The following is a 15,813-nucleotide window of genomic DNA, read 5'->3' as shown; positions in this document are numbered from 1 at the left end:
GAGAAGGGTGGTTTACTGTTTGAACCGTGGCTGCAGATTCCCATGAAATCAACTCTTTTTTTGCCATATAGATACCAGACTTCATTTCTTGATGGACAGCCAAAAGCACAAAAAAAACCCAAATTTAGAGACATCATGAAATACTGACTTGAAAAAAGTAGTATTTGAGGAAGTTTGCAGTCTACTTCAGTTTAGAAGAAAAAAGTTAGGCTACCTTTTAGCATTCACAGGCTTACAGGATATAACTTGAAGGCTATGTACAAACAAAACCAAGTAGTAAAATCAAGACAAATGAACTTTAAAAATGTTGAGAAGCAGCAAAGCCTCCGATTTAAAGGCTTCATGCTTTTCTATTGCAGAAACAAGTTTGTAACTTGGAAGTGATCAAAACAGAAATCCCTTTCCCGAGACTACATCCAAGCTCTAATGCTCCATCTATGCGGTTTTAACTCAACCCACAGTGGCATTTCAGCTGTTTGCGATGGAAAAATCCTTGAGGCTAGCAACACAAGTTATTTTGCTTCAGACTGAATGCACCTTAACATAATGTTCTAGTTTCAGGCCAGCCAGGTCACAGTAATACTTAGTGCAATCAATCAGCCATTAAAACACAGTACTCTTAGGAACAGCTTTGCCAAGTGCGTTAGTGCCAAATAAATAGAAAAGTAGTTGCCTAAGAATTTTAATCTACTCCAAGGACCTTTTATGGTCAAGTATATCAAGACAGGGTAACTCCGGCACAGAAAAACAAATATGACTTGTGATAGGTCCTTAAAAAAATGACTTTCTGCTACTCTCTGAAAAAGTTATTTCAGATGATTCAGAGAAACATAATACTCCCCCACCAAAAAGGTGAGTTAAGTCACTTGCCTTTACAGTCTCAAATCTCTGCCAACAGGAAAAAAATTACTTTCATACGAGGCACTTTAGCTAATAGGAACTCTATGTAGGAACCACAATCCTGTGGGCTTGCTCCCCACATAACCACCTGAATTACAAAGGGGGGGGGAGCAGAATTTAACAGATCTCAAGAAGTAGCAAAAAGTGATAAATTCGTAGAACTGATAAACACAAGAGATACTGCACATGAAACTTCCTTTGCAAAGGAGATGTGGAGGTTCAAGAAAGATCTTAAAAGACAGGTCTCTGGTGAAACAGAAAAATGGAAACTAAAGGGCAAGAAAAAAGGGAATAGACTCTGAAGTCAATGTTAAGAAGGTATTTATATAATTATGGTAGATACCAAGCAAACTCTGCTGCTCATAATTAACATTTCAACACTCAAAATTTGAGGGGAGTAGGAATTCTTGTAATTCCTTTGTGTAACTTCCCAGATTTCAGCTGTTCTGACCGCAACATATGGACAGTTTCTTCAAACCACTCTAGAAGGGTTTTTGTTGGTTTTGGGGGTTTGTTTGTGGGGTTTTTTTAATCAAGTCAGGCAGAACACCTAAACTATTCTCTTCAAAAGTTTCAGCTTCAGTGAGAAGGTTTTCACACAGCCATAACTTTAAGGATGACAACACAGGGCATGCAAAAATGTAACTGTCCAAGCAGGCTTATCAATGGAAAAAGATGAATTTGTGCTGAGACAAAGTCCCAAGCAGTTTAAATTAATCCAAATTGTCAATTTAAGTGGTTATACCTCTGAAGCAATCCAGGCAGCTGTAAGCATGTTTTAGTGTCAAGGGGACTCCTACAATCTCATAAACAGTTAGTAACTACTATACATTAACAGAACAAGAACAAACTTCTAACAAAATATGGGACAAACTTCTATAACAAAGATTAGAACTGAACTTCCAGTTCAGTGATCATAGTTATAGAGATCTTCAGGTAAAACCCAGAATAAGATAAACTCTCCATTTTCTGCTTGTAGTTCAGGTTTCTGATAACAAGGTTTTCTAGGAAATTTTCAATTTCCTGACAGAGAACATTCAGGTTTTAACAGAAGGCAAAAAAGTGTAGTTCAACAGCTTAAAAAGACACTTTTAGAGTGCAGAGATACCTCACCAAAAATGTTGCAAGTAACCACTTAACTTTGATTCTATTTTCCCCTGCATGTTTCTGAAAATGTGACGGAAATCAAGTGGTTTATGCTGGAATTTAATTCCAAATATTGTAGTGTGTTACTATCGTTATTTACATACCGGTATTGCAATAGGGAAATACTGCATTTCACATTATTGTAAGAGGAAAAATCAATTCATAAAGAGTAAGGAGGGGCACAAACTAGAAACACAAGTTACTTAGCTAGAATTCTCCAAAGCACTGGAATAGTTGATATTAGAAGTAGATTATCAAGATTACAGGATAAAGTATATGACTGCCTTTGAGGCAATCACTACCCCTGCCCCAAGGGATTTACATAAAATAACTTGTAATAACGCTTTTTGCAGCCAGCATTTGTATTACACAAGTAACAGATATTTTGTGGGGAAGAAAATACACATGAATATAGAAAATACACATGAATATATACGATCTGTAGAGACAACCACTTTCAGAACGCTCCATTTACTTTGTAAGTATTATTGCAACAGAAGTGGAAAGGATGTGAAAGTAATTAATTGACATACGTCACATTTAAGGCACTTAAATCTCTCAGCAGTGTAGGATTAACAACTCTATGATTATTAAAGTACTTCATATTATTTATGTTACAGTAGTGCCCAGAGGCCCCAACTGAGACTGAGGCCTCTCTTGAGTGGAGTATTAGAAAATCATTATCACATTGACTGAAAGAATGCCCTTTCAAATTATGCTTTTAAAAAAAAAATAACTATATTTTGTTTAAGCCAAATTACTACCTCTATAAGCTTTGCTACAGTTTTTGCTCTTTAGCTCATCTTTATTTTTAACATCAGAAATAAGTACAAGCATACCACATATTTTTAAACATAAAGACAGAAGCACAGCTCTGAAACACACATGCCCTAGACTTCTCCTTGCCTTTCAGGTCACTGAGTCTACACACACAGACGTTCCTTCATTTATCAGTACCTGTATAAAGAGGTTTGTACAACTAGAACGCTGTTGCTCCACCCTCTACGGAACAAAACTCCAAATCAAACCCTAGCATTAGTAGATCTGTGGGAATTCTGAACCTAACTAGCAAAATGATGCAGGAGAAATTAATAGGCTCTCAAAATTCTCACCAAGATCAAACTACTGAGTGTTAAAGTCCAATTGGAACAGTCAGACTCTGCATAAACTTCATAGAGACATTACTGAAACAGATGGTACAATAATATGCATTTCCAAACAAATAATTGTATACACAAATGTCTGTACAATCTGCTGTTGTAAAAATCAATGCCTTTTTGAATTTTTGACAAATTTTTTTCCCAAACTTCAAAGCTGCACAGTCATATCCTGCATAATTAACTTTTGGGTTATACTAACTGGCCCACTGAGACTATTCATTATATTTCACTTGTAAGACTTGTTGGATGAAAGCCAGCACAACTCTAGAGAGAGAGTCTACAAAAAATTTAAATTATTAAAAAACATTAGGTAAAACACAAACATCCCTCAGATTACTCTGCACAAGTCAGTAAAGCTAGTTATTCATATATTGCATTTTGATTTATGAGATAAAACGCACGACTTATGATGAAGTATTCAACAATTCAGTGTATAGTAGCACAACAGCCACAACCCTGCTGGGGATCACAAGTAATCTGCCTGACAAGGACACTCCTACTGCATCCCGTATGGTCACGGGTCCTGGGCAGCCAGCACCCACCACAGCTCTGGGGGCACACAGTATAGGCACAACCTGGATTGCAAAAACACTAGCTGAACTTTTTTGTAGTTTGCTTATTTCAGTGACAGACTCAGTACAAGTTATCAATATGTTGTAATTTTTCTACAACTCAATCTCCTGCCTAACCAGTTTTTCCCTGACATCTCATGCATATTTTACAAAAAGTTTTGGTCTGCTGCAGGGCAATCCTCAGCCATTTAAACAGTTCCTTAACTTCCACAGTTTAACACTGGAGTTAATAATCTGTTCCAACAAATCATCTCTGGAATTCATATGCTCTTAAATGCTTAATGAAGAACAGATTTTCAGTGATATTCTCTATTTTCCTGTCTCAGGAAAGGATCTTGCCAGATCGCAAAGCTTCACTTTCCATTCTTTTAAAGAAGAAACTATTCCACTGGAGCTATGAGACCCCAGGTTCTATCTTCACCCAAGAAAAACAGAAAATCTAAAGCACAGTACAGCAATTCTAGTATTCTTCTAGAATTAACAGTATGTCCATTAATGAAATGAATATTTTACAAAACAAAGAAAAAACACTTTGAATTTCCCTTTACAAGTCACCTTATTTGTTACACACCTCAGAACTGCTTGTTAGGATCTAGAAGCAAATTTCACAACTGGAAATCAATCTGAAAAAACAAACTTTAACAAGTTACTTACTGTAAATTCGCTACTTTTACTGATACAGGAATGTGGGGAAGCTGAGTGGCCCATTTCAGTGTAACATCTTGATAAACATTCAACATTTTACTATGGTTTCCAATTAGAGTGTTTATTGTTCCTTCCTTAACTGTTAAAGATATAAAAACAGTTTTAGGATGAAAGATTTTCAAAAGCTAGTACTTTTCTTTGAGGTTTATATCATTACACTTTCTTTTCCTTTTGAGTCATTACTTGTTACAAATGAATTTAATATAATTAAAGTGTCAAAAGTTATGAGAGTTACATTGACAATAACCAAGGACATGTGTGACTAATTATGGATAACAATTTCAATTGCATACTACAAAACACATGCCATAACTTCCCAAGGTTCTAGCCAGACATGTTTGGTAGTTTAAAACATGACGAACAAAGACTTATAATTGCCATGGTGGCACACCAGGATAGATATGACAAAATACACATTGGTTAAATATCAGCTACTTACACCCTTCATTAATTCATTGACTTGTGACTACTGATTAAAGGTGTATGTGTTTATTGGGTTGATTTAGAGCATAATTTAAATCAGGAAGTATAAGGTGTGAAGATTGTTAAGATCATATTTATAAAGTCTTAAATGATATTTTAAGTCTAAAATAAGACATTGTCAAAAATTTATCAGTGTTTGAAACATTAATATAGAATAAGTATTAAGAATCTGTAGTTCTACAGTAGCATCCCACCAAGTTGCTTCCACACAATGTAATAAGTTAGTTTCAAATCTTAACAGTAAACTTTGATTATTTTTTTTTTTAAACTATCCATGACAGAAGGGCTTCAACCATTAGTTTACTCTTCCAAAATCTCTCATTCTTCCATGTTTGTTGCTTTGGTAGCCTGGGCAAATTTACCCAAACACTAGACAAATCCCCCAATTTGGTGATGAGAAAATACCTATTTAGATTCTAAAAATCATGACACTTCGCACTAAGTGACATTTGAAAATAAACCTGCTTTGACCAAAGAGAGCTCCAATTCCACAGATTTTCCACAAATCAACAGATAATTCGGAAAAATATATTTATTCAGTGGGGAAAAATAAATCTTAGCTGTAAAAGTAACCAAGATAAAGTTAAGTTGAATTTTCCTTTTACAAACCTGAACAATAAGGAATGAAGCAACTCGGAGTGTAATCAAGCTTTTTCATGAATCGAATTTGCCCATTATCCTTAAGGCAAAAGAAGTTTCTCTCACCAAGCACAAAAACAGAAGAAACTGCCTGATCAAAGGAGACAACGCATATATCCAGAGCTTGCTCTCCGATGTTTAAAACCCAATCCACCTTCAAAAGAAAAAACATGCTCCAGAGATGAGTTGACAGCTCCATATTAAAGACAAAACTGAGAGAAGGCTCAAAACTCATCAAGTTACATGAATACCATTAACGTAGATAGAAAAGTAAAATGACAGTCTTTTTTTGAAGGAGAGTTATCCTCTTATTTTGAAGGCAGTTGGTAACTTGCCTTATTGAGAGTAAAGCAGCAAAAACATCCAATTTTTAAATAGTCATGAATTGATGGCTATGCAGTTCACTTAAGTATATTTAAATTTTAAAATACACACCCCATTCAAAATTAAAATGCTTTATACTTTAACTATTAATCCAAAAACAGAGTGTTAGAATCATTTAAATCTGCCTCTGTACATGTCCTTAAATATTAAGGGCAAGGTTAGAGAGCAAAAGGCGATAACTTACTCTACCAATACATTTAAATGGAAAAACAGACAAAGTTTTAGGTGTGTAAGCCAATATTATTCATGCTTGCAGTCACTAATGTACACCCTGCAATCTGAAGAATGTTTGTGTATATCATAGCTTGTCTACTTTTCCAACTACATACATTGATATAATAAGCAACTATTTACAAATCCTGCCTTTTCCATATCCTTACATCTCCAAGTAATACTACTGCTTATCGATTCATTGGTTTGTTACTTCACCTCCTCTGAGAAATTTCAACTTCAACTAATTCACATATACAAAAATTGCTTTTGACTTCTGCCAAGCTGGTTAAACAGAAATTCAGAATTCCTGAAGTAAAAAAAATAAAGTTCAACTGTCAGGACTTCCTATATGAACAGCATCATCCATTTTGCTTAAAGAACAAAGAATGTTAGTAAAAGTACTGGCATATCTGATATATGAAGCTGGAAGTGCCATCTTAAAAGTCAAAGAGAAAAAAGCCAAGCTTATTACATTTGTCTCCATGTATGCTTCTCATGTTAGAGTAAAAAGATGTATTTAATTTGCAGCATATCTGATGAAGCTTACAAATTTCTTACTTAAAAATTATGCCTTCTCCTAATTCAACATGTAGGATTTTGATCAACTTAGTTTGAAAAAATTCTACTAGTAGCCACTGGAAGGAAGATGCTCTCTCAGTATTTCACTGTTGTATCTGAACTATGCTGAATCTAGCATTTTATGCAGTATATTTAGCAGACAAGCAATTCTACTGCAGGAACACGGAGAATGAAAATCTCTTCCTCTTAATAGGAGGCAGCTCAAATATTAAACAACTTAGTCACAAGGACCTCCTGAAGACCATTGAATCCAAAAAGTCCAGGATACTGACTATTTATGGAAACACTTTCACTGCTGAGTTCTCCAAGTACAAAGGATTCCCCAAGTAGAATGAGGTTAGTTTTGTAAGTCCAATGCAAAGTCACAAACAGACTTAAACTAAAAACATGAGCAATATTTCTGGTGTACCTATTCTTCTTTTACTTGAGTTCAGGTTCTACATTACAAAGACTGCCTTAGAAATACTTCTTTCCAGTACATAGTTCTCTTTTCTTCTCCTTAGAACAGTGAGTTTTAAGGCCCAACCTTAAACAACTGAGTCCCAAAGAAATCTGAACAGAAATCTACTAGACTCTTTCCATTGTCTTTAATGGCAATTGGATCAGACCCTTTGTCAGCAGACAATGTTTCCATTTCTTACTTAGCATGAGCCTTTTTAACATGTATGCAGTGTACCATACAGGTTATGTAAAATAAACAGGTTTTACCGCAAGTCTTTTTCCAGAACTATGTTTTTGCTGTTCCATTTCTTGTCTTTCATCAGCATCTGTCGCAAATGCCAGCACTTGGTACCTGTTATAGGAAGGTTTAAAAAGTAAAAAATAAAATATATCTTTGTAGCCAAAGATATATCCTTACATTAAGTAAAAAAAATATGATTATCATATGAGTATACATAGGCAGTAAAAGCACAGTCTAAAAGGATTATTAGGAAGCCTACAACACCACCTCTATCAAAGATGCTAAGATAAATATCACTGTGGGATAACAGCTAAGTGTAAAGGCGGAAATTAAAACAAACATTTCTATTCAGATTTTATCTGGTGTTAAAATAAATTCAACAGTTAAATATATTAGAGGATGGAAATCTAGACCACAAAGACAGAAGCAAGAAACAACATATTTCCAAAATGTGAAACTAGGATTCTAAGCTCTTAAGCTTAAAAAAAACCACATTAAACTACCCTGAAATACAATCTGCTGTATCTAATAGTTATACTGTCAAGCACATTCATTAAGCTAAGTGGTTCTAATCCAAGAGATAGCAGTAAACTGGCACCAGTAGCTTGCACTTCTAGCAAAAGATGGGGGGAGGTTTGCATGTTTGGGGTTTTTTTTGTTATTCTGTAACTGCCAACCAACCACAGTAAGAAAAATTGCCAATAAAGACATTAGAACAAAATATGTCAACACCTATGCAACCCTCAATGTTCAAACTGTGTCCTCATTGACTCTTCTGTAACTCTTTCTTTCCTGAATTTGTGCTGGAGTCCTAACTTACTGGACTACCCTGTTTCCCATGTATGCACATTAGGTAATCTGTAAAATACTGATGTTTCCTACAAAAGTGAAATAAACAACAAAAAAAACAAAAAAATTTATCCAAAAGATAGCATTGAATTCTGGAAGTCATGGAGTGCCATTGGCTCCTAAGTTTAAACCAATACAAATCTGAATGTTGCAATTCAAGTCTAACAAATAAAAGTATGTATTTTTGTATATTGTCAAAGTTATAGATTTAAAATTCTGACACCAGCAGCCCTCACATTTCAGATGCACATATTGTGGTGCTTGCTACTGAAGGATTTTAGTTTATAAAATTATTTCACTTACAGAAATAAATTATGCACTTGGAGTAAGAAATTCAATTACTTAAGGTGAATGCTATGACCTATTCAAAAATACTAAATAAGCTGTTTTGAGTACAATTAGCTTGTCTTTATGAATAAATTCACTTCCCTTTTTCAGTTTCTTCTATGACTGCACAGAGACAGTAATCACACAACATACAACATTTTGCTTTTTCTTCTTTCCTGCAACTACCTATCACCTGCTTTGGGATACAACATTAGTAAAGGCAATACAAACGAGACATGATTACTTTTAATTTGTTCACATGCTAAACAATAGCACCAAAATATGCTACAATTACTGCACACGAACACATACTTGTAACTCTCAACCTGTCGACAAGAAGATACCGTAATGAACGAATCTGTCCGAGAGCTGTAAGTCAAGGGACCAGGCAGAAGAAAACCAGGTAAAAACCGGCCAAAAGCATAGCTTTCCTGTTCAAACAACATGAGCATCCCATCCATGGACTGTATGCATATCAAATCTCGACCTAAGGAAAGCAAAAGAAAAATGCAAAGCAAACAAAGCAATGTTACTTATATAGTTTTAATCCTAGAGTTGTTAGTAAATTAAAAATTGTACTCATAAGTAATTCTAGCAAAAATAAGAATACTTTTCATTTACACAAGTGTTTACTATGAGGAAGAACATTAAATATTTAACCTCAATGAAAGCTTACTTACTAAAATAAACAAACTACATCTTTGAGGGAATAACATTCAGAATATATTAAGAGCAGGAGTAGAGTTAGATATTTTATTTCAAACCAAAATTTCTAAAGATATAACTATTGCAATTTCAGTTTAAAGAAAAGTTTCAATACTCTCCAAACCCCAAATTATGCTGGTTCATAAATACCTTTATACCTTACAAGCAGTCATAACAACCGTGGTTTAAAAATAATCTATTTACTCTTTCAAGTCTACTAAGCAACCTAACAGAAAGTCCTACAAATATGTATTCTTGTGAAAATAATACAATGGTAATGTTTTCCACACTTTGCATTCACATTTTCTGTCTTCAAGGAAAGAAAAAACAAAACAGGTCCGCTCCTTATTACCAGCAAGACTAAAAAAACATATCAAAAAAAAATTCAGCTTGGAGTAAATCACTTCAAGCCTCATCCATTATTCAGCAGCCTCAAGACACAACTTAAAGCATGACTTGTCATGCCTCAAGTATACCAATCTAAATTCAAAGGCTCATTTGGAAGACTTCTGAGATCAGAAGCTGATTATGCAGTTTGCATTTCATATGCAAGGGTAACAATTCAAACAAACAATATTTTGCACACATTCAAAGTGAGCAATACCAGTAAGTCTAACACCTTCTGAAGCTGATAGAAGTATCTCTCCTGAATTCGGAGATAAGCCCCTCTCTTGCAAACACAAGATGAAATACTTGTAATTCAAAATGTCTATTCACCTCCATTAAAATACTCTGCTGTGCCTCAGGAATTACTCTTTATGCGTGGAGGAGCCAAACAAATCATCTGTTCACTAAGCTCCATCCTCAATCCTTTAGGAGTTGTTTTCTAACATAGGAAGGTGAAGCAAAACAAAAATAGACTAAAACTTCTTTCTTACACTTATATAAAGGTAACAGAGGTCAAAGAGATATTCAGTATCTGAAAAAGCAACAAATGTAAAGTACACTGCAAAACATTGTTCATCTCCACTGTGATTCTTCACAGAAACTTTTAACTACCTCAAAATAAACAGTAGTGTAATAGGTCAGCAGTACATTGTGTTACCTGTCCTTGTGATTAAAATATACAATAAAAATTAAGCTTAGGGTAAGAACAGAAAAAAATGAAAGGAAGGTAAAGCAGCTGGGTCCTTTCTACTTGCCCTCCCTCATCCCTTTTTCCAAATTTCCCTTTTTCAAAAAGGTATCTACAGCAGAGCTTCGTTTTATGCCCATGTGACCCTCTGAGGATTGACAGCTGTCTAGAAGACCCAGGATCCTCTGACTAAATTCAGCTAAAGTATCTTTGCCAACAGGCTTGCCAACTCAGTAAGAGCAACTTTAAGCTAGGAACGACAGAGGAGGGAGACAGGGTAGGCAAGTAAAACGGTCCGGGATAATGTGAACCAAAGGGACATAGCAATCAAAACAGGGCTGAAGCGGAATCACCTCAAGCACAGGAATCCAAGTAAGGAAGTGCCCACAGAACATCAGCCTTATGGAGAAAGTCCTGGTGGCCTTTTTGAGTGTCTCTGAAATGCCTCTACAGTAACGCACGTAGAATGGGGAAAACTAGGGAGGAACTAGAAGTCTGTGTGCAGTTACAGGGCTACAACCTCATTGGGATCACAGAGACATAGTGGGCTAGCTCACATGCCTGGAGTGCTAAGACACATGTATCCAGGCCCTTCAGGAAGGGCAGGTCTGCATGGTGACAAGCAGTTGCCCTTCTTAGCAAGGGAGCACCCAGAACTCATGGAGTTCTGCCTGGGGACAGGCAATGAGCCCGTCAAGAGCTTATGGATCAGCATTACTAAGCAGACCAATATGAGGGTCTGCCATAAGCCACCTGACCAGGAAGACACGGATGAGGTAATCTTCACACAACTGGCAGAAGCCTCACATTTGGTGACTCTGGTCCTCATGGGGACTTAAGCCACCCTGATATCTGTAAGCAGGACAACAGCAGGGTACAAGAAACCTAGGAGGTTTCTATAACACTTTGATAAAAACTTCCCCGTTCAGGTGACTGATAAGCCAAACAGGAGAGGTGCTCTGCTGGACTTGACACTTACAGGCAAGGAAGGATGTGAAGTTGAGGTATAGCCTTGGCTACAGTGACTATGAAATGGTCAGGAGGATGATCAGGGTAAGTTCATGAGCCTAAGAGGAATGAGCAGGGCATAAAACAGGACCACAGCCCCAGACCTCAGGAGAACAGACTTCAGGCTCTTTAGGGATCTGCCTATGAGTATCTGATGGGATATGGCCCTGGAGAGAAAAGGGATCCAAGAGAGAGTTGAATATTCAAGGATCACCTCCAAGTTCAAGAACAGTCTATCCCAACAAGCAAGGAGCCAAGCAAAGGCAGGCAGCAAGACAGCTAAACAAGGAGCTCCTAACTACATTGACATAAAAATCATGTGTAAAAGAGGTGGAAGCAGGGGCAGGTGACCTAGGAGGAATCTAGAGATACTGTATAATCATTCAGGGATGGGGTTAGGAAAGCAATAGCCCAGCTGAGTTGAATCTGGCAAGGGATGTGGAAGGCAATCCTGGGCAATTTCTAGCTGAATCTGCTTGGGAAGAGGGATTGGACTAGATGTCAAGAGAAGAATCATTCAGAGAAGGCATTCTGTCTTTCATCTCTGATCTACTTCATGGCACTATGGTAGCTATCTGTTCCTCTAGGCTGTGAAATTTCACAGGATTTAGTCATATCACGTACTCCTGATCAGCAAACACTGGAAATCATTAGAGACACTTGAGATGTTTTGCATTGGTATGCTATCAATGTTAATGATACCCAGCTTCCACTTCCCAACAGTTGCTGACATTATTATCACACTGCTGATACAGTCTAGAAAAAGTATGAGTTAACCAGCTGTATAGAACTGAGTAACCAGTAAAAATACTCTGAGAAACTTGTACAAAGACTGACAACCAGTAAAAGGTGCTAGCCCACTGGTTGCCAACACAGTCTCTTATGTATAGTTATGTTAAAGTATAGTTATTGGCTACTAGAAATAACATTTTTGACTTGTAAGAAAATAGCACTTCATGATTCAGGTGTCCATGTGACCACAGTTACTCTATACCTGTTACCTCAAAATGACATACGTTTGCATTCAGTATTCAAAGGCATACTGAAAACCCTCTCAATACTTTACATTATCTAACTGTTCAGTCTCACTTCTATTTTACACCTTTATCAAGAGTACAACCCTGTAAAGTCTGGCTATAGAGAGAGAAGTCTTCAACTCCTCTTCACAGTTTCCAGTGAATTTTACTACCATGAGCAGTGTGCTACAGAAGAAATCTGCAGCTGTCTGCCCTATTTTCAGAACCTTAAACTTTCAAAGTCTAGCTTCAGTGAAACTCCCTGGTACCTGAAACCTGAAGACAAAAAGATTACAGGTATCAGCTTGAAAAACTTTTTAAAGGCACCGTAGTAGAACACATTTGTACTTTCTTTCTTAAACCTTCATATTTTTCATCTTTTATTACTTAAAAATATATAGACAGAACCAGAGAAGAAAGAATTGTGCATAAAATAACAAAAAATTAGAACAGGAATGCTGTTTAAATTTTGGCCATGATGCTGTTCTGTTTTGATAAGTTCTAAATATTGCCTTGATAATATCATATCATTCAAAGACATTGAATTGTGAAATGAATGCCCTTACTAACATAGAAGCCTTATATATTTCGTAACAGAATTAAATTTCAGGTACTTCTGGCTATACTGATGGTAGTAAGAAAGCTATCTTTTAGAAAGCTTCTGACCACAACCTTCAGGGTTTAAGCTTGTCTAAAATATACAATTTAATTGTTAATTTCTATTCTTCTGATGACATTTAAAGACAAACACTACAGCAGATATAATTGATATGCAGTGGTAATCTAATAGACATATTACAACTCAAACAACAGAAATTAGTAAAGGTCAGTAGAAGTGTTGAGGTGTTACTGCTTAAGCAACAAAGTAGTAATAGCTTCTGCTCCCATGTATATCATGAATATTAATCTTATTCTTACCAATTTCATTATATCATGAAAATGATGAATAGAAAAACTATAGCACCTTCTGCAGTATATATAGCTACATGTCTTATCAGACATGGAAGCATTCATCTTTAGCATTCATAATCCCTAATCACACACATATCACTGTTGAATTATTTCCCTTTTTAACAGTAGTGACATGATTGAATGACACAACATATATACGACAAGTTCTTTAGAGGACTCCAATGATCTCCAAGCATACTTCAGTACTGAACCATACTGTCTGAAGAAACAAATCTAAGGCAGCTAAGACTGAATCAGTAATCACTCTTTTTGCCCTCAAGAGCATAGCATCACTTCTTAATACACCTACCACTGGGTTCATCATATTTGTGTTGTTCCTACTCACTAATTTTCAGATTTGGATTTTAACTAGCTTGTACTAGTAGATCTAACTCCAACTATCCAAACTATGACATGTAAAGCATAATTAAAGAAAATTAAATTGTGTATGAACTCTTATTTCCCAGTTTTTTATAGGTCAACTTATTTCCTTTGGCCATTTGTTTTTAATGTGTAGCTAGTGAATGGAGTTTTTATGTTTCACTTTAAGAAATGCAGTCTTCCAAAAACTCAGCCAGAAATGTCCATTTCAAAAAAGCTTTTGCAGCCAGTTGGCTTTGCCAGTGACATATTTATAAAGTGAAAACATAAACCATAGTGTTTTCTACAGATCAGATGGAATCACTTAGTGTACTCTACATAGTTTCAGCAGTTTATGTCTCAGGAGGAATGTCCCCCAGCCAGAAAGTGTTACTTTTAAGTACAAGTCCAGCTACTGTTGTTTTCTAGTTTTGTTACTCTAGCATGATATGAATACATTTACGTCACACTTTTAAACCACAATGTATTTTTAGAGCTAATGCAAAGCCAAAATGAGAGGCAGGTGGTAGCTCTTTGAAATAAGCTTCTAATTAAAGTTATTTTGGAGCTCAAGTTTTTCGCATGTTAATGATTTCCTCTACTCTGAGCCTCCCCTCTGGCACCAAAGCATTTTCATAAAAAGTACATTATGTAATCACAAGGCCTGAGCACCATGTGAAATCATGCAATGAAAAGTACAGTATCAAACAGGATAAATTAGAAAACAGAAAAAGCTTCATAAAGTTACAGATTTTAGGAAGATGTCAGCAGAGATAACTTTACTGCCTTCAAAGGTAATCAAAAGCTTCAGTCAAAAGCCCCATGTGGAAGGTAGCATCGACAAAATAAAATGAAAAGCTAAACTGGCATTTATAAGACACCCAGGAATCTAAGAGTCCTTTAATGCTACATGGGAAATGTCTTCCTAATATGACAAAAGAAAAGTTAAATCCACAGTGCATTGACCAGTGAAGTGATGCACACAACCTGTATTCCACATACTGGAACAGAAATTACCGTCCTGACTTGAAATAAGCAAGTAAGTTTGCGTTTTCCTTCAGCATTGAAACTTGCCCCAAAAAATTCCTTCCAGCAGAGGGAACAAAGTCCTCTCCAGTTCAAACACATTTTGGAGAATTCCACTTGCTGCTGCGTGTAGCTCCTGAAGCTAAACAGATCTGGGTCAACTGTGAGACAAGCACTTCAGGAATCACTCCTGGCTAATGGAAAAACCATTTGAAAATGTCAGGCAGTTCTTAAAACAATGTACACCCAGTAAAAGGCCAGTCTTAGGTTACTTCCCTACCCCAAAGCAGGAAGTCCATGTCAATGTACATTCAGAAAGAACTCTGAATTGACTAGCTTGGTGGTCTGGTGGCTGCTCATTGCATTACTACACACGGGATCAAAGTCCAGGGCTTCAGCTGCAGCCATTCATTCTCAGCCAGAGGATCTGACAGCACCGCCAAGGCAGTGCAATACCCTGAACACATGTAACAAGGAAAAGGAAAAGTGCCCCGCAACACTTTAGCGCTAATGCCAGTACTCATCCCAAACAATGCACAAAGTGTACGTATGCTCCAGCTGAGACTAACTGCTTTTCTGCTGGAATTGAAAAATCACTCCAACAGAAAGGAAATAAAAATAGAGAAGCGGATAGGAATTTAAGACAAACTAAGGAAAGTCTTTAAGGAAAACACTAAATCCTTCTTCTACTGATGTTAGCTTTAATTATTTTCTAATCCCTTCTGGATACTAAAGTATTGCAGTAAAACATGTTCACAAGTCTCAACACAAGAGATGCTCTCTCTGCAACAGCCCACTCTAAGAAGCCTCCCTGATCAAGACACAGTAAAACATGCAGTCATAGTTGGCATGAGAAAAACAATCTTTTTGCTTCTCTCAGCTATCATACTGTATTCTCTCTACCTAACCTCTTGCAGATATCTGCTCACCATAAAGCATAAGGAAGACTTTAGATGGAAAGGGAATCCTGAACTTTTACAGTATCTCCAAAGGCCAGTCAGCCCTCACTTGTACAATCAATCCTTTAAAGACC

At 36.4% G+C, this 15,813-nt stretch overlaps 1 protein-coding gene across 1 annotated transcript in view; it reads right to left on the bottom strand.

Annotated features, from left to right (window-relative positions):
• Positions 1–15,813, bottom strand: part of BBS9 (Bardet-Biedl syndrome 9) — a gene marked incomplete at its 3' end in the record, with an annotated part of 113,700 nt that overhangs the window by 82,170 nt on the left and 15,717 nt on the right. The window contains exons 5-8 of the mRNA XM_009701554.1: positions 8,952–9,126; positions 7,490–7,574; positions 5,576–5,759; positions 4,433–4,562 (exon numbers count right to left, since the gene is read on the bottom strand). Of these exons, the coding sequence (XP_009699856.1) occupies positions 4,433–4,562; positions 5,576–5,759; positions 7,490–7,574; positions 8,952–9,126 (574 nt within the window). The remainder of the gene's footprint in view (positions 1–4,432; positions 4,563–5,575; positions 5,760–7,489; positions 7,575–8,951; positions 9,127–15,813) is intronic.

Source organism: Cariama cristata, unplaced genomic scaffold, assembly GCF_000690535.1.
Source record: "Cariama cristata isolate BGI_N322 unplaced genomic scaffold, ASM69053v1 scaffold5526, whole genome shotgun sequence".
Taxonomy (NCBI): Eukaryota; Metazoa; Chordata; class Aves; order Cariamiformes; family Cariamidae; genus Cariama; species Cariama cristata.
The sequence above is the reverse complement of the archived record's forward strand: the minus strand, read 5'-3'. Positions and strand labels throughout refer to the sequence as shown.